The following is a 26,835-nucleotide window of genomic DNA, read 5'->3' on the forward strand; positions in this document are numbered from 1 at the left end:
GTTTACTTCATTAAATAACTTTGGCATTTTATGGAGAATCAAATAATACCAAATATGAGTGATAATTTTCTTATATCGTACCACGTATATTCAAACACGTAATAGTGAATCAAGATAAGACTATTTATTGACAAGAATGTGATTGTAATTATAAGACTAAAGACAATCAGTCTATATTAAATTCATTTAAGCTACTATAGCAATCACTATCGTTAGTATTACTTCATGCTCATATCTTGAGAATTCAAGATATAGTTAAGTTCTATACTAGCATGTAATAGAATGCAACCATAATGATACTTCTATATTCCAAGAACCAAATAAAACTAATCGTTCGGAAAACCTACCTCACTTTTGTAACACAAAAATGAAAATTATACCAAAACCTTCTCAGTTGATTAAATCTTTGTGCTGGTAACGTGTTGTAAATTGAAAGCAAATTAGACAATATAAAACAAGATACACAAACAAGAGATATGAGAGAGAGCACATTTATTATTTATTTCTTCTGTGTTCATAAAAGGATGAGAAACATCTCTTTTATAACATACATGTATATCTAAATGACCTCCACTTCAATTAACGAATACAATGAATTCATAACACTTATGAAATCAATTTTTTTATTCATACATCAAAAGTTTATTCTCTTTTCTCGATTAATACAAAAAATCCAAATATATCGTGTGCACAAAACGTGGGCAAATTAAATAGTAGTATTATTTAAAACTAAGCTCAACTTGTGGGTTCCATGGAATCGCGAAATAGAGCCCCTTTCCATCTAACTTCTACTTTTTCCAGTAGATCAAATTCTGGCTATAACATCAAAAGAAATCTTCATTCTCTGAGAATTTTTTAACACACCTTGAATAACCTTTTATCTAGTCTATCTGGTGGAATAAAACGTCCCAAAAAAAAAAAAAAAAAACAGTTTTTCGTTGCCTTGTGTTTTTTAAATACTTTGCATCAAAAACTATACACTCCTACTAATTCATCATATTATAAGATCGTGATGAAATTACATGATGCGCATGAAGTTTCAATATTTAATTGAAATAAATCATGGTGAAGTTAGTCACGCATGTCCTTTTAATGGCTCGATTAAAAAATGACCTTACTGTTACCAAACATATAACACATGCCCTTCATCTATAGGGAAGCTCCACGAAAGTGAGACAGGTTAAAAAGAAAGGAAAGAAGTCCAAATTTGTACTTGAACTTTGCAAAATTAGTCACTCATGCCCCTAAATATATTGTTTTCTTTTTTTCTTTATCTAAAATGGAAACTTTAAGAGCTCCTTGCCCAGTTACTTGAGACATAGGAAACTCAACTGTACATTTGTGAACTGAAAAACTGAGAATGTAGTGTTCTAAACACGGTATCAACAGAAGTAAAATCAATGTCAAACCCATAATTCTTCCCTCCATGCTGCAGATAAAGGTAATCTTTAGACGACAAGGCTGGAGGTAAAATTCGAGATATCTCTAAAAACTCTCCTGTTGTAGGAGGTATAGGCGTCTCTCTCTTCTTCGAGTAATAAACATCAGCAAGAAGAAGCCAAATAAGATCAGGATCTATTGAAGCGAGTCCAGCAAGGGCGCTTATAGATGTGTCTCGAAGGTCTACAACACCGCTACATGCTATCCCAACAACAAGACCGCTCACCTTTTTCAGAACTGCTTCCAGTGCTGAAGCACTGTGTCTGTTCCGAGCAAGATTTGCAATCATGTTCAGCACTGCGGCCTGGACTTTTAGATCAGAAATCTCAGCTGCTGAATCTCCTGAAGATGCAGAACGGCCGCGGTATGGAAGCTTCAAGTAAGTCTCCTCTGAAGAACCTGGGGCTCTCTTTTGAAATGGTGAAGTAGTTAAAAAGCTCCAGAAGTGTTTCCCGTCTGTATGGAAACGTCGAGTAAAGAAGTCGCCTCCACATATCTGCACGATATTACTGATTGTTTGTGTACATCTTCGAACAGCCTGCTTATCAGTGAATAGGAAACCACTAATCAGAAAACAGTTTTACTGGTAATACTACTACCATTAAAAAACTTTTAGAGCCTGTTTGGATGGGCTTATGCTTATAAGCTGCAAACAGCTTATAAGCTAAAGAAAATAAGTTGGAGTAGTCTAACTTATTTTTTTTGACTTATAAGCTGATAAGCTCCTTTAGATAAGCTAAGTTAAATGGGCCCAATTATTTTTATGAGCTTATTTTAAGCCCAAAATGACTTTAACCTGGCCAGCCAAACACTCAAAAAAGCTGAAAACCAACTTATAAGCCAATCCAAACGGGCTCTTAATCCTCGGGCTTTACCAGTTCTTTTCTGTTAATTGGGTGGGGTTGGGCAAGGGAGTGTAGCAAGGACCAAAGAAAAAGAAATTGATGACGACATACTCTTTATTTCATCCTACTACAGATTTCATTGTCTGAATGACAATCAAATTTCACCTCCAGATATCTCGAGGACTCTAATGGTGACCTATAAAAATTTACTAATGTAGCAGTACTCGTGCAACAAAGAGAACAGTGAAACCATCGTCACTGGGCACAGATTTGCCTATTGCTACCAACATCCAATCCACGCATGACAGCTCAAATTGGACGTATTGGATTATGCACTCGTCCATTCTTTATGTATTCAGTTATTTCATGTTAACTGCCTATCATCTGCATCCCCCTAATCCAAACCATAAATTAGGAACTTCTAAAAGTCAATTGGTTTCCAGTCGTGCTTCCCCAGCACATCTCATAATTATAGTTGCCATAAAATTGAAAACAGTCAAAGTAAAAAAAAAATTTATCCAGCAATATTGATTAGTAGGTTTCCAGAAAATAACAATGTTAAAAAGTCACTCACCAATGGACTTTTATTTCGAATACAGGCAACCAAAAAAGGCCACACTTTATTGGCTGCAGGGAGCAGTCTGTTCTCGGTAGTTTCATCAGCATCAGCATCTAAAGCATCCTTAATACTATAAAATGAACACATATCAGCCACATGTTCAATTGCCTCTTTGATTTTCTTCTCAAGCTTGTAGGCATCCTCTACTTTGGCTACTGTCAAAAATCCATCCTAAAGCCATTCGAAAAAAGAAAAAAAAAATCAAAGAAAACTTCTACGCACAATAATTCAGTAAGTAAATAAACCGTTATTCCTCTAGTATATACATTTAAAAAAAAAAAAAAAAAAAAAAAAGAGCAGTTGCTCCTTCAAGGAATTATGAGATCTGCAGCATTTAATAAATTATGAGGGTGGATAAATGAGAATACTATTGAAAAATGAGACAATAGCGTATAATGAAATCCTCAACTTAGATCTTCTGTCAGAAGAGTCAAAAGATATCTATAAAAACAAGACGGACCGACTAATACGAGTTATAGTAAGAGAGAAGGAAAGTGGCCTAAGAGGGACTGGGCAGTAAAGTTATTCTATCAGAACAGACATGAACTTATTTTTACTGAGCAGGAATGAGATGAAGTTTGGGATTTCCAAGGACCCATGAAGTCCTAACTGCGGATACAACTGAACAAATCTGGAAGAAATGGATAATGTTTTTGTATTAGGATAGAAGGTTCAGCATTTAAGCACTTATCTAGTATTGTAACCTTTACACCGTGAAATTGCTTAATTGAGACTTAGAGAGTAAAGATCCAAACCATACATCAACAATATCAAGTGCTATCAAGGATGCTGCTTGGTTCGCTGAAGCAAGTAATGGAGTTGCAGCTGTTGAACATGAACCTGCAATAGATCCAACTGTTCGTCTAAACCTTCTAAAATCACTCATTTTGAATAGCATAGTCTCCCACTCTATTTGCATATCATTGGTGTAGATCCGCATCCCTATTAAAAGAAGAATACCAACATCAGATGCCTAAGGCAGTCACAAGGTTAAATAGGGTAACATGAACTCCAAATAGGAAAAACGACCCCGAAGTTTCAATATTATATCAAGGTGTTCTTCAAAATATGATTCAACACCAGAATACAATTTGATACTCAAGAATAAGATATCACAATAGTTCAGGTTGGCATCATGGAGTCAAACAGAAATAATATTATTATGTTGCCATCATTACTTGGAGGTCGAGGATTAGTGTAGAAGGTTAGTAGGTAGCCGAGCGTTGTAGCACCTTTGTGTGGGAGAGATGGGGATTGGTCTTTTCCCCTTTTCTCCTTATTAGCAGTATTCCTATTTAGTACTTGCGTAGTATCTTCTATTTCATTTTTATTGTTGCATGTTGCCACTTGGCTGTCGTTATTTCTTGCTTTCTAGCCTGTCTTGTTATCTAGTTTTAGTTTCTTTTGTATCTTGCTATTGTGCTGTCATATTTTCTTGCAAACATGCTTAGATTTCTTTTCTTTTGAGCGGAGGGTCTATCGGAAACAGCCTCTCTACCCCACAAAGGTAGGGGTAAGGTCTGGGTACATCCTACCCTTCCCAGACCCCACTTGTGGAATTACACTTAGTATGTTGCAGTTGTTGGTGCCATCATTGCTTGCAATTGGTAATCTCAAAATTTTGTTCAAATACACGCAGCTATTTAAGCACTCCATAATAAGTTGTACCTAATATCTCCTAGATGCAACAGATTAAAAACCTTTTACTATCTCCTATTTCAGTATACTTTTGTGAGAGAAGAGGACTTTTAGTATTATCTTTGTGTCAAAGTTTCCCTTGTTGTCAGTAAAGTGCCTGGTCTGCATGTTTTACTGTAACGACCCGTTCGGTCGTTAATGCATTTTTGACCATTTTGCCACCGTTGACCCGTCCCCGAGCCCTATTAGTACTATTTTGACCCGTGGGGACAGGTGGCACGGCTCCCTAGGCATTTGGGTGTGTCTTGACGTGACTTGGAAAAATTGGCTTTTAAGTGAAAACCGTTTGACTCATAGTTGACTTTTGGGTAAGCGGACCTTTTTCGGAATTCCGTCGATTCCGAGAGGTCCGGATGAGCATTTGTGACTGATTGGTGGGTTTGGTTTGGTTCCCAATGCACTCGGGTGTGTTTTGGGTAGAGGTGTACAAAGTAAACCGACAAACCGCATCAAACCGATAAACCGAGTCAAACCGAGAAAAAAATCTAACTAGTGGTTTGGTGTTGAAAAAAAAAACCCGAGTATAATTGGTTTGGTTCGGTTTTAGCAAAAAAAAAAAAGTCAAACCGAACCAAACCAATCTGACATTACATGTATTCAATTTTTAAAATATTTTATACATAAAATATTTATTTGTAATGTAATTTATAAATATTTCTTAAATTTTTTCTTAGTTTTTTTTTATCTATTATCATATTATTCAAGCTTCAACTTAAAATTTTGAATGTCCATAAGTATTATATCCTATGGATGTTAATAACTCAAATAAAGTCCAAACCACAACCAACTCAACACTAATGCTAACAAAAGAAATTCAATTTACCACTAGAAATGACAATAATTTTGAATATCTATTCTTTAGTTTTGCATAATTGGTTTGGAGAGTGAAAATACATAACCTTAAGTTTTTTTTCTCTGTCATGTAATTAATACTTATTAGCCATACTTATTTTAGCATGACTTAGTATTTTTAGATTATGGTCATTTTCTTTATGGCTTATTAATTAGCAATATTTATTTTAACCGATTTTATTATCTTTTGTTGAATATTTAATACAATGTCATCACTCTTCTCGCATTTTGTGTTATTTTCTTAAGAAATACCTTAATTATATAGTTGTATCTTACTAGGACTAAAGAAATATTTGAAGTAAAAGTATATATGTTTTGTATCAAGACTATACCGAGAAAAAAACCCGAAAATCCCGAGAAAACCGAGGTTGAAAAACCCGAATTTTATTGGTTTGGTTTGGTGTATAAATTTAAAAACCCGATGCAATTGGTTTGGTTTGGTGTTTAAAAAATCCGAACCAACCCGGCCCATGTACACCCCTAATTTTGGGACTAGTGTTGGAAGGTTGGTTTTGGGGGTTGCCTTGGTCAACGAGACCCCCGTTGGGAAATTCAAGACCACGAGCGAGTTCGTAGCGCGTCTTTATGTATATCTACATATCTGGTTTGTGTGTATAAGGCCTCAGGTGATAATCGGATTTATGAGTTTGTGGTACTTGAATTAATTATGATTTCTGGTGTACCGCAATAGCGACACCGCTATAGCAGTGGTACGCCGCAAAAGCGGCTAAGTGCATTTCTGGCTAACCATTGTAGCAGTGGGGTAAGCGACTGAAGCGGGACCGTTATAGCAGTCCCGTGATCGCAAAAGCGGTTGACAGGCAATTTCTTCATTTAATGGCTTAATAAAACCCTAACCCTTATGTCATTCTTTTATTCTCATAACCTTAAGTTTTGGAGGCGAATTTAAGGGTTTTGGGGCAGATTCTTCATCAAGGTAATTCTCTTAGTCTTAGATTCCACAAGTTATTATTCCTAATCATGATCTAATGCTAGAAATCTATAGAATGAAAGAGGGATTAAATGGGTTTTCATGAAAGTTTCTTGAAAAGGGGTTTAGACTTCCTAAGTTGATTATACTGATGAAATTGGCTAAGATAATCATAGAATCTGATGTATTCAATGTTGGTAAGCATGTAGCATCCATTATTATAGGTTAATTCTTCAATTGAAAAGCTAGGGTTTATACCCAAATTTGGAGGTTTTGCCTAGAATCCGAATTTAAATGATTTGTTAGTTCTTCTAGCTTATAATTGGTGGGAACTGATCACCTAGAGCATTAATTTCATGTTGAGACCTATATATTCTTAGATTCTTAATTTCACCTCTTTAGTTCATAAACCCCATTCCATAGGTTGGGATTCAGGTCTTGAATAGTAGTAAGTAGTAGTAAGGTTGAATGATGTTTCTTCTTGATTCGGATATTATTAGACTTCCATTATCTCGAGGCTCAAAGGAAGGGCAAGACTAAGATTTGAGACTTTGCAGTTCGGCTTTCCAGGTAGGTTACGGCTTACCTTATGATTAGACTTCGGTTAGCGAAGCATATGTATAGTTAGTTTGTGTTGGAGAAAACATGTGGACCTTCGCGTATGAAGTGGGGTTGGATATTGTCCTAGGTTGGGCCTTGTTGTATGATTTGGGGGCTAGCCACCCCGTTGCGTTGTTGACTTATCTTGTTCCATTTACTTATTGGCTCGCTGCCACGTTGAGACATCGGATATTGGTGATTAGTGAAATATCATGGCTATGATATTGCAGTACTTTACTTGATTGATATTGAGATGAGAATTGTGAATCCATTGTGGCTTATTGTGTAGCCTTATTATTGACATTACTTGTGTGCCATGTGTGGTACTGTTTGGGATTGAATTGGTTGTCGATATTACATTACATCGTATTCATACTCATTTCCATGATACATTGATATTGCATGGTTATGGTACTGATGATGATAAGTGAGAGAGTGTAGCCTCCGAGGTCTTTGCCAGAGAGCGTAAAATTGAGATGAGATTGATAAAATGAAGTGTATGTGGGGCACGTTGCTGTTTGATATGAGGTTGATATGAGATTGTAGTTGTCATCTTCATACTTAAATCATACATTGAACACTCATCTTGCATATATATAAGGCACATTTGACCAGGGGTGACGATGTGGCCTATGTTGTTTCTTGGAAACACTTGGGAGGTATTATATTGATTGCGCGACCATTCTAGGCTGTGTGATACGGGATGGTCGGTAGGCGTGAAGGGTGGAAAGTCTAGGTGTTACGGAGCGACATGGTACATGTCCGTCGCGGGTCCCCATGGGTCATGACCGTCCAGACGTGATGTTCTGCTCGAGGCATGTGTGTACACGGTATTGATAAATGGCCTTGCATTCATGTCATCGATATCATTGCATTGCACTTGTTATCATCATTGTGATTGGATTGTTAATTGTGTTGTGGATACTTGATTGAATATTTTACCGGTTATGATGAGTACTTGGAACACTCTGGTTTAGATGCTTTAATAATAGGCTTGATCGGTTATGGAACCTTGTTGGTAGCTGATGGTTTGAATACTGATGTGAATTGTTGATACTTGAGGACTTGATATGTATTGATGAGACTGTATTATACTTGTACATGATTGTGAGCATGCCTATCTTTCATTTACTTTCTATATATATGTTAGCTAACTGAGGACGGCCTATGATACCTACCAGTACTTCTTGTTTGTACTAACCTGCACTTTCTGCATTCTTTTATGAATGCAGAGTACCAGGATAGATCTACTTCTACCTCTCGTGGCTGATATTCGAGGATTGCTGATTCGAGCATGAGGACGTTCGCTGCCCGAAGACTCTTCCTATTATTATGTCTTGCTTTCCATTCTGAGACATGATTTTGAGACTATTATGTATTATTATTTAGACTTGTAGTAATTAGTTTAGATGCTCTTGTATGACCAGACCAGATACTGGGGTAGATTTCCTTCCGCACTTGTTTATACTATATTGTGAGACTTACGTTATTTTCTTTCTTCCGCTATTTTCTATAAATTGTGAATGTTGAGTTAAGGGTTCACCTACCGAGGTGGGAAAGGTAGGTGCCCGCGCGACTTAGTGAAATAGGGTTGTGACATTTACAGAGCCACAAGGAGAGCTGTTCTGGCCAGACAAGCACAACTAGACATCCAGTGCACTGAAAAGTTGACTGGCCAGATTGATAATTGGAATGGACAGGACAAAATCATGTTGGAGCTAATAAAAGAAAAACCTTACACTAGAAAACACTATACCAAAAATGATTGCAGTAAATTTTGAGCACTGCAGCCACAAAAAGCAAGCTATTGTCTGGTTACCTTTGACTCAAAAAAAAAAAAAAAGAGAGAGCAAGCTATTGTCTTTTGTTGTATTGTCCTAATTATATTTCATGCAAGCAGCAAATATCGTTACTGGCTTAACTCTGATATCCCACCTCTTGTCCTTCTGCCCTCTCTCTTCTCCATCCCTTCTCCCCCAGCCTCCATGATTCCAAAATGAAACTTCAAGTCCCTTAAGATTTTCTCTTCTTTTAGGCCCCTTCTTGTTTAGTTTAGTCATTACTACCATCAGATTGGCATCCCAAGAGTCAAACAAAAATGTGGACAAACACCTTTTCAATTATCAATATTAATCCTTTGAACTGACATTTCACTGTATTCCTAACAATAAAAATTTAACTACTACATTTCGGGAAAAAAAGGAAAGAAAAAGAATGTAAGTTAGTATTTAAAAAATTTACTTTCTAACCACAGATTGAGGGATGAAAAGGTACTCAGATTCAAAGACCACAAATTGAATCTTCCCCGGAGAAAACCTAATAAAAAAACTTATAAGAGAAAGAGAGAAAGAAAAAGAGAGAGATAAGAGAAAAGTCCAAATTAAAAACCACATTTTGAATCTTAAAAGAAGAAAAGAAGAACGCAGAAGAGGAAAGAAGAGAGAGACCACATCGAGAGAGGAGGCCAAATCAATCGAGGTCGCAAGAGACAGAAAGAAAGAAAGAAAAGAGAATCAGATATAGCTTCTCTTTTTTGGGAAAGACGAAAAACCCCATCTCATCAAGGAAGTGATAGGTATTTAAGGAAAACAAAAAATGGGGACAATGCGGATGTACTACAAATACAATAGACAGCAGCTCATCATCATCTATAAATCTAACACCCAGAAGCCCTTTTCTTCCATTCTAAAGCAGTCGGCGCAGTATAACCTGAGCATATGTTTTTCTCCAGCCTCCAAGGATGAATCAATAGAATCAGTATGTTAATGGTTCTTCCCATCTTTTATATCATAGTTAAGCGCTCTTCTTCGCAAAGAACTTTTTGGTTATGACAAATGGGTTTCCTTCCGGATTACCTTTTCGAGGAGTGAATCTGCAGTTATAACATTGTGTTAAAATGACAAAGGAGATTTGATATGATTCATATTCTCCATTTCTTTTTCTGTTGGTATTAGTAAGCAACTAATTTTGAGACTCCCTGCCCTTAACAAACTGGTGATGAGCTGGGAGGAGAAATTGTGAAAAGATTTAGAAGTAAAAATCTTTTAAATCCATTCTTAATAAGACTAGTAATGAGAGGACAACCTGAGGTTATTCCTTTGTCCATTATTGTACTCTTAATCAGCGAAAGATGAGGATGAACTAGAAGGAAGATGTAGAAAACAAAAATTAGAATATTTAGGAGAGGCAATCAGGAAGAAATTGAGAGAGATATTGTGAAGTGGCAGTAGAATGAAGTTCCCATTGGTAAAATTGAAGATGAAATGGAGGAATTGCTCAAGACGAATTGGGGTTCCAGAGTTGGCGCGATGGTAATTTTGGGTGATACAGGGGAGATTGGTTTTTTCCCTTAAATGACAGAAATATCCCTACTTTTAATGTGTTGGTAAAACATAGTAAGGGCATTTAAGAAAATCAAAAAATGGGGAGAGTGCTATATATAAATTGCCTCTGCCACCTCTTCAATCCCTTCATATGTCATAGGTAATTATTTAATTCCAAACGAAAAAGAAAAAAAAAATTGTAAGTAGACAATCATCATCATTCTGCAGAAACTAGCACCCAGAAAAAGGGTCTCTCTCCGGCAAACAATTCCTTCTTCTCCTTCAGCTTTGAGCTTATTTTTCCATTTTACTTAACTCATAGATACACCCATCAAAAGATATCAAAAACATATCAGATTAGGAAATTTTCCCATAGATCAATTTCGAACTGGCAATGCATCACCGCCCGACCGTAGCTAAAATTTGTTTGTCAGTTTCTTACTGTTTCAATACTATTCACCGAGAGATTTTACGAACTCAGAAATATGCCTAGAAATGGTTGCCATCAGTTCCCATTTATAATCACAAAATCACAATTTCTTTATAAAACTATCGTCATTTGGCATTTGATTTTCGGAAAAAAATAAGTTCCCTTTTAGCTTTGTTTCACCATGGTTGATAGAAGAAGAAATCAGAGAGAGAAAGAAAGCTGGACTTTGTTATTTGAGCAGAAAGACAAAAATGCTCCTCTTATCATTCTTATTTAATGTGCTAAAAGGGATATTTAACGAAATTAAAAAATGTGGAGGGTGCTAACCTACTACCTTCATGTATATATCAGTGTTGTCAAAGGCGCACCTAAGCCCTGAAGCGAAGCTCAAAACATGTTGAGCGCTTCGCCTCGCTTTATGTGCGCTTTAGTGTCATCATCAAGGCTCTAAGACATACTTTTCCTTGCCAATGAGCCTCTCTTGAAGGGGTGACACTAGATAATTCATATTTCACTTTATCGTAATGTACAATTCCTTTGTCCATATATTTGTTATTCATGCTTATTATTATTAGTCTTGGACTAAACATATATAGATTTCTATTTTTGCACCATTGCGCCGTTTTCATTAAAGCCCACGCTTTATTTGCGCTTTGCGCTTAAAGCCCCAGCTGACCGTATAGCTTTTTTGCGCTTTTCGCTTTTGATAACACTGATATATATATATATATATATATATATATATATATACACACACATATACATATATCCAACTGTCGCATGATTTAATGGCTACATACCAGATTCAGACAATCCCTTGCCAACATTTTCATCACTATATGAACCTGAATCATCAATAAGCTTTTCGGTCCTCTTCTCCAGGTTCAGCTTTTTAGATTCCACATCCTCACAATATGACTTTGCTTGGTCCAGCAAAGCACTAGCCTCCTGCTTTGAAGCCTTAACTATTTCTGCCATTGCCTGAAGAATAGAGGAAGATTATAACCAGACAACTGAATAGAGAAGAGCACCAAATCCAATAATCAGAATTTCAAGAAATTTAATACTAGCACAACAACTCGCAACAAATAGGCGCTAATGCTTCAGAGTGATGTAATCTCGAAAGGTCTGATGCAGAGACTCATGATCTAAGTGAGATTCCTTCTGGGCAAGACATACCAGTCAAAAGAAAATGCACTTTTAATTTTAAGACACTGAATATGACTAAAAACAACTGGCAGTTATCCTTTCGCTATACCTATCAGCTTGTGCTTCTCAAATTAGAGTAAAGCAAGCAAATGTAAGAAGTGACCTTCAAGAAGGGAATGGTCAAATCAGGGTGTTGATGCCTGCCAAGAATTTCAAGCTCCATGGAAACAGCACGCATCTGCACAAATCACAATGTCATGTGAAGATATTGCAACTTAAAATAAAATATTAAACATACATCCGAATATGTCCACATGTGCAGACACAAGAAAAAATACAACAAGATCTACAACAACAATTATTCCTCATTTCAGAACTAGTTGTGTGTAGAGACATAACAAAACAGAACAAGGAAAAAAAAGATCTTTTGTTGATTCCAATTTCCAAGATAATTGTTGTGACATACTGGCTCCTCCAATAAAGGCAATATACTGTGAGCCACTCCTATGTATGAAAGCATGGCAGCTAGTACATTTGGTACATCAGGGTTAAGCTCCAGAGAGCGCAGCTGCCTGCATACTGAATTAATTACATAGTCTGAATTTGCTAAAACCAAGTGTCCAGCCTACAAGAAGTTCTATAATTAGTTACAATAACCTTCAAAAAGACACAAGAAGTAAGAAATCCATGGCTGCTGCTTACTGTTGGATACTCATGCATCGCGGCGATAATGTGTAACACAGCGTCAGATGCACTTCTAATTTGGAAGTGAGAGCAAATAAGATTGTGAAGCAACATATAAAGAGATGAATGAAGAAATCCTGATGAAGAAAAATCTCTCCCAATGCACATAGAAAAGATGCCAATTCCATCAATAATAACCTGTTTGACAGTAGCAAAACTAATATCAATATGACAAGCATAATTCCAGCCACTCTAACGCATGAAACCACAATCACAAGAAGAGATGAAAAAGATGAATTTCCTGGTGCAACATCACGTTGTCATTAAAGAAGTGCGAGCTAATGTTTGCATCCTCACAATCATATTGTTGTAAAGCAGCTGTATGCTCAACAGGCAGATCCCATATTTCAGGGGATAGGTATTCATGTAATATACTGCCAATGCAGTCAACTAAATGACTCCTTTCTCCCTTAACTTGGCAAATCTTCCAAACAGATTCCTCTGTCGTAGATTGTTCAATTTTGCAATATTGACTCGCATCTTCTTGACATTTCTTATTTTCTTGCGGCGCCATTACATATGCTCTAAACATTCTGGTAAAGTCATCAATTGCTTGATCTGACAACCCAAATATCAACTCATTCAGGATACACACAGCAGTACTGGCCTGACGTACTAATTGTCCTGAAGTAATCCTGCTATACCAAGATTGCCAACTTTCTTCGCTGTATTCCTTCATCCGTATTTCAGAAACCAATTTCCGCAGGTTCTCCAATGGAAGGTCAATGATAATAGATAGAGGTCCTTCAGTTCGAGGGTCTAAACAAAGAAACGCAAGGAAAAAGTTACAAGTTTAGGTCAGGAAAGAAGAAATTATACAGTAAGAGTTCAGAAGGGAAAACAACCTGCAAATAAAGATAAACCTACAAGTCGTAGAATCCTAGCTACAGAATGGTAAAGCTTCTGACTTCCAACATAAACAAACCAAGGTGGCATGCGCGGCAGCTGATGCTCATTCTTTATACTTTCTGTGGCATGTGCTCTTCTAGTTTGATTCTCTCTACTTCTCAGATTGTCAGAGTCAGCAACTCCAACAGCTCTTATCTCTGCTATGGAATGCATGAACCCTGATGAGGAACGCTTTGCTACAACATTCTTCTCAAGGGAACCAGCAAAAACTGAATTTTGACTCAGACAGAGGGCTAAAACATCCAAGAATTGAGCAGCTCTCACCTACACATTCCACCAAAAGGCATTACACTTAACATCCACTCAGAAGAGCAAATAATAAGCACTAATGTTAGAAAGGAAAGTATCACAGCTCAGCATCAAGACAAAAGATTCTAACTTAAAAGGCTAGAAACAGAGAAAACACTAGGCCTGTTGCACCTACAGGAGACTGAAAGAGGTAGTCTGCCACGAGTTGTGGCCCTGAAAAATAGATCAGTACGAGCAGTTTCTGGGAATGTGCAATTGCATATGATTCATCAGTTCCAAGGACCACCTCTGGAAGCTTTTCGACAAGCCTGTGAAGAGGATGTACAAGCAATTAGAACAATTCTAGTGCATAAGCCGCTACCAACTACATATGTTTCAACAGAGAAAAGATTAAAACCACAAAGACCTGTTAAAAATCTCAGCAACATCATGTTTTACGTGAAGCTTCCCATGTGATGAGAGCAGATGTCCAAAGAACGACTGTGAAGTTGAGGACACCTCCGCGGAATCATCACATGCCAAAACACATAGATTTTCCTGCATTTTGCAAGAGTCAAGAATAAATTCAGAATAAAAAAATTTAGGTTACTGAAAAATGAGAAATATCTCTATGAAATCATTTACTTCAAAGAAGCTTCAAGACTGTTAATAAAGTGCCCAATGGCACCAGAATGTAAAAACAAAGAAAGGCGATTCACTTATATATACAAGAGAGTCAATGCATTCCAACTTTGCATATTTATAATTGTACCAATTCATCAAATGTCATGGCATCGCAAGCTGGCAAGTATGCTGAACAAAGATATAAAAAGGAGCAGATATTTATCAGAAACTAACTTAAGTGCCAAGTGCCAATTACAGTCTCCAATGCTATCGACGACCAAGATAAAGAAATGGTTTTGTTGTGATAGTGGTTTATGTACCATTTTGACAGGATGTAGCAGCAAGCACTACATACAATATAGAGCATCAAGTTCCATGAGAGGAAAGCACAAGAAGTAACTGGTATATCACAATAGATTATGTAAGTGGCTCAGCCAAACAGATACAATTCAGATGTAGTGGCAAGAGTGCAGTGCGTGACGTGTGGGTTAGGCTTACGCCACAAGTTAGAATCCTGCCGCAAATAAAAGCCTGGTATTTGAGTGGAGAAGCGTAGAGGAGTCGGCCCATTATGCACTGAGTTTCGAATTGAGCATCATTTCTCCTTGGAGATTTTCCAGTTATTAAAAAAAATACATCTTTTATTCTCCCATATGTCTTACGATGTCAATCTTTGTGAATCAATTTTGCCGTGAGCCAGCAGCATATGCACAAGCCAACAAGACTTGGGGAGTTTGGATAATTTCAGGATATTGCAATGGATTATGAATTTTGACATCTCAAGGAATAGCACTGGGAAATTCCACTTCTAAGGGCACTATGACAGAAAGAACCACTTTAAACTACTACATAAGACCAAAGTGCTAATAGATACGGTCCAAACACCAGCTAAACAGGTCTTACTTTATTTTATTTTCCCTTTGTGATGGCAAGGGAACCCGCAAGCACTACCCTTCGGGTGCGCACAGGGTAAACCCCGCTCCTGTGCAATAGCCCGCTAACCACACGAGAGAGATAACCCGCACTAGGCAAGCCCCGTGCGGCGAGCTCGACCCAGAAGGCAAATTTCCTGCTGTCGTAGGCAGGGGGTTTCGAACCTGAGACCTCCATTATGGAAGCCCCATGCTCATGTGAAGAAGTCTCAATGGTATGCAACAGCTTTCTCCATACTAATAGATATAATATGACATAAGTGCTTATTACTTCTCAAATGAATAAAATATGACAGCATATTAGCAGGAACTTTTTTTTTTTTTTGACAATGATAACATAATTAGCAGCAACTTTATTAACAATTAATGATTCCATCAGCAAAATCAGCTAGAGAAACTGCAATCTAAAAACACAGCTCTTAGATTCTAAGACCAACTTTAGAATAAGCAAAAGTTAGCTGATGAAAACTACAAAAGACACTTATGTCGGCACAATAACAGTAACTCCTCAATCCCAAAATGGACCGTCTTACTTTCCTTTTTTATTCTGTTAGAATTTGATGTCTACTTCTCTCAAGAAGGAAGCTTGTCATTCACTACTCGAAAGCCCATTGGTCCTGTGTCAATTCTTATTTATCTTTAACTTATCTATCTACCTACTTTTGACCCATTTTAATTTAAACTACAATTCAAATCAATGCTACTCTGAAAGTTCGAGCAGACAGATAGAGTATCTTAGTGTATGAGACAATTCAAATCAAAAGAGGAATAAGGAAAGAGAATCGAAAATTTGACATGAAAGAGATATCCATCTTGGGCTGGTATCCATCATAAAATCCCCATTGATACAATAACTATTGGATACCCAAATATGCTAAAGATACAAGTTCCAGTTTGGACCTCACCAAAAGCATCAATCTGCTTCCCTTCAATACACAACTGGTTTTTGATAAGAGTCCCTCTATTGCCGCCAAGAGTCCTCGTCTCACTTTTTTGCTTGGATGCATGCAAAGCTAAGAACACAATTGCAAATATTAATTTACATTGTTTCTCAAAAACTAAATAAGGAAATTATAAATTTAAACTGAGTTGATGTAAAATATTTTAAATTCAAGTGCCACTGAGAAACTTGCTATAACCTACGTGGGGATAAGTTGCACATAACAGCTTTTCAACATGCGACGAGGTATCAACAATCCAGTCTTTTGTACGAATTACACACAAAGATCCGTTCACGTTTCTAGGACTAACACTTTCCCCCTCTGTGGAGCGAAGTACAACGGTGCCCCTGTCAACAGCCTCACTCAAATTCTGATCATGCATAGAAGAGGGCAACTGACGAAGTGCCTCCAGAAATGACACTGACGATTTCCCTTTCTTGACATCATCAAGGGGCAGACCAAGAAACGGCAAGTTAAAATTGTCCTCGAGAACGATCATAAGAAATTCAGCCAAGCTTCTAATCGCTTGGTCCAAAGCTTCTGCACTCCCAGCAGCCCCACTAATGAATGTTTTTGAAATATGCAAAACTTTGCCAATTTGACTAACAACTCCTGGCAAAAAGAAAGCTAAAGCATCTGCAGTGCCAACCTGCCAAACATCATATAAAATTGTAAAAATGTAACTTATATGAACCTGAACAGCAATGCAACCTAAGTTTGAGCGCAAGAATGACAACTGGTAGTAGTAAAACTAACAAACCTCTGACGAGAGTCTAGGTATAAACACACACACACACACACAGATATTATTATTTTTTGATAAAGGTAACATACACACAGAGAGATATATATATACATATATATATATATATATGTTTCTACATCCTTTGACCACGTCTCACTCATTTTATGGGCAAATTTCTAGCATTAATTGGAGTAAAGATATTAAATATTATCGAAGGCATGGCCTCACATGAGTAAACTCCATTGAACCTGTGTAGGAATAACCGAGAACTCCAAAAGCCAATAACAACAGAACCTGCAAGAGGAAAAGCAGCCCAGAAAGGAGAGAAGAGGAACCTTAGCAACAAGTATTCTCAGAGTGGAAAAGGCTTCTATCCGAAGGCTTGCGCTGCCTTGCTGCCCTCGTGCTGCCTCAACATCTGCTGCCTGTGAATGCCATGAAAAATCTCAAAAGTAAAACTAGAACAATAGTGTGAAGAACAGTAAGAAAATAAAATATGTCTGCCTCAAAGGAGACTGGAGAGCAAAACATATCGGATGTCCCCGGAGGGACTACCGGAGAGCAAAATATATACAGAACAGTAAGAAAATAAAATATGTCTGCCTCAAAGGAGACTGAAGAGCAAAACATATCGGATGTCCCCGGAGGGACTACCGGAGAGCAAAATATATACAGAACAGTAAGAAAATAAAATATGTCTGCCTCAAAGGAGACTGGAGAGCAAAACATATCGGATGTCCCCGGAGGGACTACCGGAGAGCAAAATATATACAGAATAGTAAGAAAATAAAATATGTCTGCCTCAAAGGAGACTGGAGAGCAAAACATATCGGATGTCCCCAGAGGGACTACCGGAGAGCAAAATATATACCTTCAGCAGAAGTGATAGCCAATGTCCAACAGCAACTGAAGCAGTTTCAGACTGTAGAAATGCAACTAAACACTCTTCTTCCTTGAATTTAAGTTTTGAAACAGGTGGAGAGTGCAAACTTTTTCTTTCCAGAAGCAAAGGCCAACCACTTATTTGTTTGCATGAGCAGGACTCACTGGAACAGCAATGCAGATTAAGCAACAGTGCTTTGAAACACCTTATCAGTCCTTCACGGAACTCTTCTGAAGCCTCCAGAGGCGAAAGCAACGCTCCCCGAGTCAATTTCTTTGTTAATACAATGAACTGCAAAAGCAAATCATGGATTATTAAGAAGAGTCCCTATCAAACGTCAAATATCAATTCCAGTGGAAGGCTTGCAAAGCGACTTTTTTAGCAGAATATTCAACTTATCAACTATGAGATAATAGCACCAAAACTATTTGAACAGTGAATGGACTGTTTTTCGGGATGGTTAAAAAAAACCCAAAAGGGCCAATTTCACTGTTCAAGCCATTAAAAAGTGCATGGCAAGTGATTGTACAACTGTTAGTTTAAATGCTTGGGTGAACAACAATATTAGCCTGCAAACGTGAAGAGGTATATAACTTCAAAAGATATTTAAGAGTGCTGTTCACTAGAAAAACATCCACTGGTTAAGCATGCTCAAGTTCTAGAAGATATATTTTCCAATCTTATCAGTTCCGCTAGAGTGCTAGTTCATTCAGACACTTCCTAAGTTTCACTTGGAATTGGGAAAGTTTAGAGTCCGCTCACTATTTCAGTTTCACTAGTTCCTACTTGGCAAAACTTCTTTCTAAAGGATTACGGTTATCATGTCATGTATTTTTGAAATATCACATGTAAGAAAAGTAACTAACTAATGGACAAGCATGAGGTTTAGGGGCTTCAGGTTACACTAAGGGATCAATATGGTCCACGTAGATATCAAGTCCATGATTCCAAAGTCTCTAACCCATTGCGCATGGAAAATGGCATTAGAAAAAGAAGAGGCAGCTAAAGGTGGGAGAACAAGAATACCCGTGAAACAAACCCTAGAAACAGATATTTATTAATTCTGCACAGGTAGGCTATCAAACCTAAGTGTTAAAAAAATTAAGACAGGATGAGATTGTGAACCTCAACATCTAGTTTATCTGCTATTGGTACGTGTTGAAAGAAGAAAAGAGGTTATCTACTATTGGTAATAGGAATTTGCAATTAATGTTATAAGATTCTTAAAGATAGTGCTAAAAATATGGCTTGAGGTGAGGATTATTTGATGCCAAAGGAATATTCCGGCTCAGAATTCCCAATTCCTGTCCTTCTTCGACACTATCAAAAACGAAAAGGAAAAAGGGGAAAACAAGGAACAACCACATGTATAAAGAAAGTAAGGCTTAAATCATGAATAAAGGATTTTTTTATCTTGTTGTTGGCACGTGCTATGCTTGACTTGATGAGGGTCTTGTATTCAGGAGCCCGAGCCCACACTTACCTTGTATAAACCTAGAATGATATTTCTAGTAGTAATCCACTAAACAAAATCAAAAGAGCCCCTACATATTAGTACTTCAAAAAGCCAACTGCAAATAAAAGACGGAAATGGACTCTGAAGGTAGGAGAACTTTCACAGTGAAGGAGTGCTATGAGGAAATAGTAAAAAGAAGTAATATTATTGAAGACTGACCTTGGAAGTTGATATGGAAGACCAACGCAGCCACCAAGGTAGCTTGTTTCAGTTGGCTGGCAGTGTTAAAGGCATGTCTAACACAAGAAGGTTTGAAGAAAAGAGGCATTAATCTATATAGCAGATGCTACTTATGTACAGAAGACAGTGAAAGTATAGAACATTTGTTTGTTCCCTGCAAAGTGGCTAGAGATCTGTGGAAGTTGTTCAGTAATATTTTGGTATAAACCGGGAAATGCTAAGAACACTTAAGGAAGCCTTTGCGTTATGGAATAGCTTCAGCGTTGGAATCTCTATCAAAAATATCTGGAAGATGGTATCCCACTGCATTATCTGGAGTATATGGAAAGACAGGAATCAGAGGTGCTTTGATGGAAGAAGTCAGAGTGGGGAAGGCTTTTATCCGAAGGCCAACTTCTCTACACTTTTTGGAAGCTAGATGCTTAATTAATCTTTATGCTTGGAGTAGCTACTCTGATGAAAATAAGTCCTTAGACCTGTTTGATTTTGTAATATCCTTAAACTGTTAGGGAGGTGATGATTAGAGAGGAGACTTACTTTTTTTTTTTTTTTTTTTTTTTTTTGTAATTAGCTGCATCCTCCGGATGCTTGTTCTATTACTATGTAATATTATTTTGCTTGATCAAAAAATATATAAACAAACACAGCCAGCTATCCGTTATGTTCCTTTTTATCTTGAATTTCATAGCAGTCAAAATGGCATCTGAGCAGCAGATTAGACTAAAAATCCATTTCCTCTGAAGCTACAGATACAATGAAACCAATTTTTTTGCAAATATAGCACAAAGAGTTGACTAAGTTTAATTCATTTTCTAAGTAGGCGTTTGGACATGCGGTTTGAAACCATTAGATGAAACCAGCGTTTGGACATGCATTTCATCTCATGGTTTCAAACCATAGTTTGAAAGTTGAAACCCCAAATCATCCAAAAAGGCATGATTTGGGCATGAATTGGGGTTTCAAACCATGGTTTCAAGAAATTTAAATATAATATTTGACCCATAAGTTTATATTTTGTAAAAAAAGACCCATAAGTTGGTAGCTATTTTTAACAATTACTCCCACCAACCATTTACCAACCTCATTAACTTCCACCAACCTTTATTTATGTCTACCTTTATTTACGTCTACCAACCTCATTACTATTCATGTTAAATTTTCGTTTTTATTGAACTAAAGTTTGATCAATTGATGTTGTACAACAACAACATACCCAGTGAAATCCCACGGTGTGGCGTCTGGGAAGGGTAAAGTGTACGCAGACCTTACCCCCATCTCAGAAGATAGAGAGGCTGTTTCCGAAAGACCCTCGGCTCAAGAGAAAATATGATGAGAAAAAGTTAGACAAGCACAAACAATACAAAGCAAAACGGAAATGAAACTAACGAAAGCGACAAAAGCCATGATAAAGCAGTCTGAGAAAAAGAAGCAGTAGCTAGCACACTACAAGAATCAAAAGACAAGAAAATGAAGATCGAAACTGCGACTACTAGTACGACGGGATACGTGGGACTACCTACTAGCCTTCTACCCTAATCTGAGTCCTTCATAGCCTCCTATCTAAGGTCATGTCCTCGGTAAGGTGGAATTGTGCCATGTCCTGTCTAAGCACCTCTCCCCAATACTTCTTCGGCCTACCTCTACCTCTTCTGAAACCGTCCATAGCCAACCTCTCACACCTCCGCACTGGAGCATCTGTGTCTCTCCTCTTCACATGCCCAAACCATCTCAGTCGCGCTTCCCGCATCTTGTCCTCCACCGATGCCACTCCCACCTTGTCTCGGATATCTTCACTCCTAATCCTATCTCGCCTAGTGTGCCCACACATCCATCGCAACATTCTCATTTCCGCGACTTTCATCTTTTGAACGTGCGAGTTCTTGACTGCCCAGCACTCCACCCCGTACAACAAAGTCGGCCTCACTACCACTTTGTAGAACTTGCCTTTAAGCTTTGATGGCACCTTCTTATCACACAGCACTCCTGAAGCGAGCCTCCATTTCATCCACCCTGCGCCAATACGATGTGTGACATCATCGTCAATATCCCCATCTCCTTGCACAATAGACCCAAGATACTTGAAACTCCCTTTCTTTCGGATAGCCAGGGTCCCAAGCCTCACTTCCACGCCAGCCTCATGTGTCACGTCACTAAACTTGCACTCCATGTACTCTGTCTTGGTCCTACTCAACTTGAATCCTTTAGACTCCAGAGTTTGTCTCCAAACCTCCAGCTTAGCATTCACTCCGTTGCGGATCTCGTCAATCAATACTATGTCATCCGCGAATAACATGCACCATGGCACCTCACCTTGTATTTTTTAGAAAAGCCTTCTAGTAGCGTATTAATTTTGTTATGAACTATGACTTGCTCATTTGGTAAGATTGTATAAGAATTGGGAATATTTGGATGGTTTTCACAACTTGTAGGATTTTTATGTCTACAAGAGAAAATACAACTTAAGATATCCAAATTGCATGTCCAAACATGGTTTCAAGCCATGGTTTGGAATCATGATTTCAAACCTTAACCTTGACTTGTATTGTTCAGAATGTTCGTTTTTAAGCTTGTTTGGAATCTCTCTTAGCTTCCTACTCATTGAAATTTTTATTTGAACTATGATATCACAAGGAAGGAATACTTAACGTGCACGGTGCACTTAAGTCCTAAAGAGAGATGCAGCATAAGCGAGGTGCTTCGCCTCACTAAGGCGACACTTCAGTTCACACACCAAACCAGTAAGGTGTGTGCTTCAGTCCAACACCAAGCCACTAAGGCATGCGCTTCATTAGAAGTTTAGCTTTTTAGTTTGCCTCCTTTACCTATCAAAGATTCTTTTAACATTGCAGATGGCACTCTCTTTAACCTAAGATAACTTTTATGAGATTATATGGATTGAAAAAGGATGGTTTGAATAGCATCTACCAATATTTCTGAAAAAATTGTTCCAGAAATCTAAAGTCCTTCAAGCTTCCACCAACTCTGACCCACCTTTATCTATGGACTATTTGAAAGAGAATTTTGTAACTTCATTTACAAATCATTCTGAGAGCCTGTTTGGATGGGCTTAAAAAGGCCAAAAAAAAATAAGTTGGGGTAGTCCAACTTATTTTTTTTGGCTTATAAGTTGTTTTCAGCTTATAAGCTGCTTTAGATAAGCTAAGCCAAACGGGCCCAATTAATTTTTTAGGCTTATTTTAAGCACAAAATGGCTTTAAGCTGGCCAGCCAAACACTCAAAAAAGCTGAAAACAGCTTATAGGCAACTTATAAGCCAATCCAAACAGGCTCTAACTCAACAAATTATTTTTGAAAACTCATGTGTTATTGAGAGCAGAACCAAATAATAAGTATAGCTAGCAAAATGACGTATTATTAGAGAACCACTATAAATGAATACGTTAATAGTTATGATTAGGACATCAGAGCTTTAGAATTAAAAAAACTAGTCAACGAACCTGAATCAGAAACTTAAAACTGCATGTTTGCTTTGATCAGAAATTAAAAATAGTTTTAAAAATGATTGACATTATCTTTTCCCCTTAATTCCTTTTTTTAACTCCTTTTTTTTCACTTAATTGTTGTTGTATCATTTAATTACTTTTCTTACTAAACAAATGCATTTCATTTATATCCTTAGTCCTTTATTTCCTTCTTTGTAACAACACACGCTTAAGCCCAAGCCAAGAAACATTGGGATATAAGAAACTACATTAAGTGTGATATATAATAATTCAAAAAAGGGAAGTATGACAAAGCTATTGGCTCAATGCATATGAGACCGCATAACAAACAACACAATCACGAAGAGAAGCTGAGTACTAAGTTCAGTAACAGCTTCAGGAGCACCAAACCACAGTATTTAGAGAGAGAGTTAAGGGAAGTTTATTAACCTAATAGTCTAGCGAGAAACAATTCCCAAATAACTTTCCTAACAAATTTGGTAAAAAGAAAGGTAGAAAAATTCTTCTTCAACTATCCCTAACCATGGATAATTGAAATATGGAATGCAGCTATTACATTTCAGAAAGTCTAAATACCTGATCCACAGACCCTATACAACACTTCTTCAGAAGTTCCTCAAGACAATGAAGAGCACCTTCCATCACTATATCACTCAATGTATTAGGCATCATTAATCTTTCATTGGAATCAACTTTGGTTGATGATCTGCTATCAACAGCGGCATCCAGTAGAAGCAGCAAAGGAAACAATGTATAGCTGGAAAAAAAAAAAAAAAAAAGATATCCGCCCGTCAAGGAATTAAGAGACCAAAGAGTGAAAGAGGTAAATACATATCAAACCGCAAAAGAAGGTATCTGGTGGATAGAATAGTCAAGGTGCATGCAAGCTGACACAGACACCACCGTCATTAAAAAGATATATCACACAGCAAAAGCAAATTTCTTCAGAGAGGCTACCCGTGATATACTGTAAAACAATCAGACTAAGGGCCCGTTTGGAGATGGATAATTTTCACTTTTTTTCCAGAATACATAGAATGTTACAATTTTTCGGAATTCAACTTGTAGTTTGAATTATTACAGAATATTGCGAAATTATAACGGAATATTGCGGAATCTGAAAAACTTTAAATACCTGTTTTCGCAATTGTCACTCCAAATCACTCACAAAAATTCAATACTTTTCCAAGTTGTATTCACGTCCAAACACAACTCCAATTTCCAAATACCATTTTTCAACTTTTTTCCAAATACTATTCCCTCCGTTTCAACTTGTTTGTCTAACTTCCCTTTTTAGTAAAGAATGCCTCTTTCCATTTTAGTCAACTCTTTAATTTCAACTTTTCACGTGACATGTTTAAGAGCACAAGATTGAAGGGCATTTTGGTAAATTCAATGTATCTTTAGTTTATTCAAAAGCCTTTTATAATTTCTTAAACTGCGTGTCAAATCAAAAGCAAAGAAACAAATTGAAAGGGAGGGAGTAACATTTTTCAACTTTTTTCCAAATACTAATTCTTTTCTCAAATTTCACATTTTTATGTCCAAATGCCGGCACTTAGCTTCTTTTTTTTCTTTCTTTCTTTATGCAAGAAAATGGAACAAAAGTGAGCAACACACATCCACCTTTAATTCCAGTAAAACAATAGAACAATCTCTAAGAATATACCCACAAGTGGGATCTGGGTAGGTTAGACCAAATAAGAAAGAAAAATAGCAAGATGGAAAACATAGACATTAAAGAATAAGAAAGTAGGCGATAACTATAAAGAGGGTGGGGGAAGATAAGATACTCGAAGAAAGGCTGGAGAGAATCAGAAGAAGAGCGGCGAAGAAGTTGAAGAAGATGACTGAGCTCGGAGGGGTTATTCTTAGGGGTTTGGTGGAGTTGGAGCAGTTCAATGCTGTAATGTTTGAGGTCTGAAAATATACTGCTTCCCCCATCTTCCTCTTCCATCTCCTTCCTTCCTGCCAATTAATTACATCAAACACCTTAGTTTTCGCCGTATTACTTTTATATTTTCTTTCTTCTTGACAGCCAAAAGACGGAAGAATTGCAAAAAGAAGAGGCAAAAATGAGACAGAATATATGAAGGACCTGGAAGAATTAAGACGGGCGAATTAATAGGAGAAATTTTATTTTCTGAGTCGAGATCATCAACACTATTTATGTGAGTTAGATGAGTGGACGGACACATGAGACCTGCAAGCTTCTTTTTAAACAAAAAATAAAAAAATAAAAAAAGGAATTATTAAAATCTATATTAAGATGCTTAGCTAAAAGGAAATTAAAACCTAAAAATAAAATTGGGTCCTAAAAAGGCATTACTTTTGCGTAAGTGTGTATTTGCAAAACTAAGATATTATTATTAAGACATTTGAAACGTGATGCCAATCTACGTGATTTACTTTTATCAAATTCAAAAAAAGTTATTTCAATTTAAATATTTTTATCTTTCAATTTAAATTCAAAAACTTTATCTATGCTTTCCCTTTTAATTCAAAAAAAAAAAAAATCCTCTGCATGGAGAGAGAAAGATAGGAAAAACAAATTGGTATTTATATCTATAATATTAGTTCAACAAAGCCGTAAAAATTGTCGATTTGCTTCTGCTATACCTCTAACTATGCTTAAAGGGAAAAAAACTAAAGGGAGGTAGACATGACGAATTGACATACCAAACTGGATTTGATGTGCTCCATATTTTTTTGAAATTACATGGATCCTAAAATGCAAGAACTTCAATTAAAAATTATGGAAAGGGTAAAAAATATCCCTAAATTATTGAAAATGGATCAAATATACCTCCGTTAAATTTTGGGGTCAAAAATACCCTTACCGTTAATTAAATGGACCACATATACCCCTCCCCGTTAATAGACTTCCAACTCATATAATGTTACACCTCGGAAAATTTTCCGTGAGTATACAATGAATAGACCAACGAAGAGTACGAGTGTACGATGTTTTACTAAGAAGGGAATGACTACCCATGAGTTTTGAAAACGCAAAGGTTGCAGATTTGCATTTCGACCCAGTGGTCGTAAAACAGAATACGGCCTGTAAAGTGATTTACGGACCGTAAAGTGCCATCGTCTTCCAACTATCAAAACTTCAACTTTCTGTCAAATGTTGAAATGGTTAAATACGACTCAGAATACGGACCGTAAATCGAAATACGGCCCGTAAACTGTGACCGTAAACCACCATGACCTACAGCAAACCTTTCTGTTTCTGATATGCTTAAATACGGTCATGAAGGACGGACCGTAAACTAGAATACGGCCCGTAAACTGGGTTTACGGGCACTGTGCATCCCGACTACTGTTCATAAAAATCAGATTTTCAAGTTAAGTATAAGGGACCCCAAGCTCATTTTATTTCATTTCTCATCTTCACAATTCAAGAACTCTCTAGAATACTCCAAAACACTTCATCCACAAGAATTCAAGAGAATCAAGGGAAAATCAAGATCAATAACGCCAAATTCATGAAAACAAGAGTGTGAAACCTAGCTCAAGTTCATCTTCCTCAAAGAAAACTAAAAGAGGTGAAGTAGGGTTTTGGTACTAGAGTAGAAACTCCACTCAAGGCTTGTTCCACCATCATCCAAGGTAAGTTTCATGACCATTTCATGTTGTTTAAGGTATTGGAAGGTTAAGATACCCGAATTGTAGAAAAGCATAGCAAATGGGTCATAAAAGAGTGAATAGTGCCATGAGTGAATGGTAGTTTAATTGAATTATAAATGTTAGTGTGTTGTGAGTATGAATACGTTATAA

The 26,835-nt window shown here is 37.1% G+C and overlaps 1 protein-coding gene across 1 annotated transcript; it reads right to left on the minus strand.

Annotated features, from left to right (window-relative positions):
• Nucleotides 1-1,180: 1,180 nt before the first annotated feature.
• On the minus strand, nt 1,181-25,281 carry LOC132636261 (uncharacterized). The gene is made up of 18 exons (XM_060353030.1): nt 25,151-25,281; nt 24,846-25,020; nt 23,629-23,809; nt 17,882-18,184; nt 17,346-17,435; nt 16,468-16,914; nt 16,230-16,337; nt 14,196-14,326; nt 13,965-14,097; nt 13,477-13,804; nt 12,872-13,390; nt 12,590-12,768; nt 12,354-12,512; nt 12,051-12,125; nt 11,539-11,719; nt 3,665-3,846; nt 2,860-3,075; nt 1,181-1,978 (listed from the first exon to the last, which is right to left on the minus strand). Exons 1-18 carry the CDS (start codon nt 25,248-25,250, stop codon nt 1,328-1,330), a joined length of 4,158 nt encoding a protein of 1,385 aa, XP_060209013.1. The 5' UTR covers nt 25,251-25,281; the 3' UTR covers nt 1,181-1,327.
• Between the last annotated feature and the right edge of the window lie 1,554 nt (nt 25,282-26,835).

The sequence above is a fragment of the Lycium barbarum genome, chromosome 4, assembly GCF_019175385.1.
Source record: "Lycium barbarum isolate Lr01 chromosome 4, ASM1917538v2, whole genome shotgun sequence".
Taxonomy (NCBI): domain Eukaryota; kingdom Viridiplantae; phylum Streptophyta; class Magnoliopsida; order Solanales; family Solanaceae; genus Lycium; species Lycium barbarum.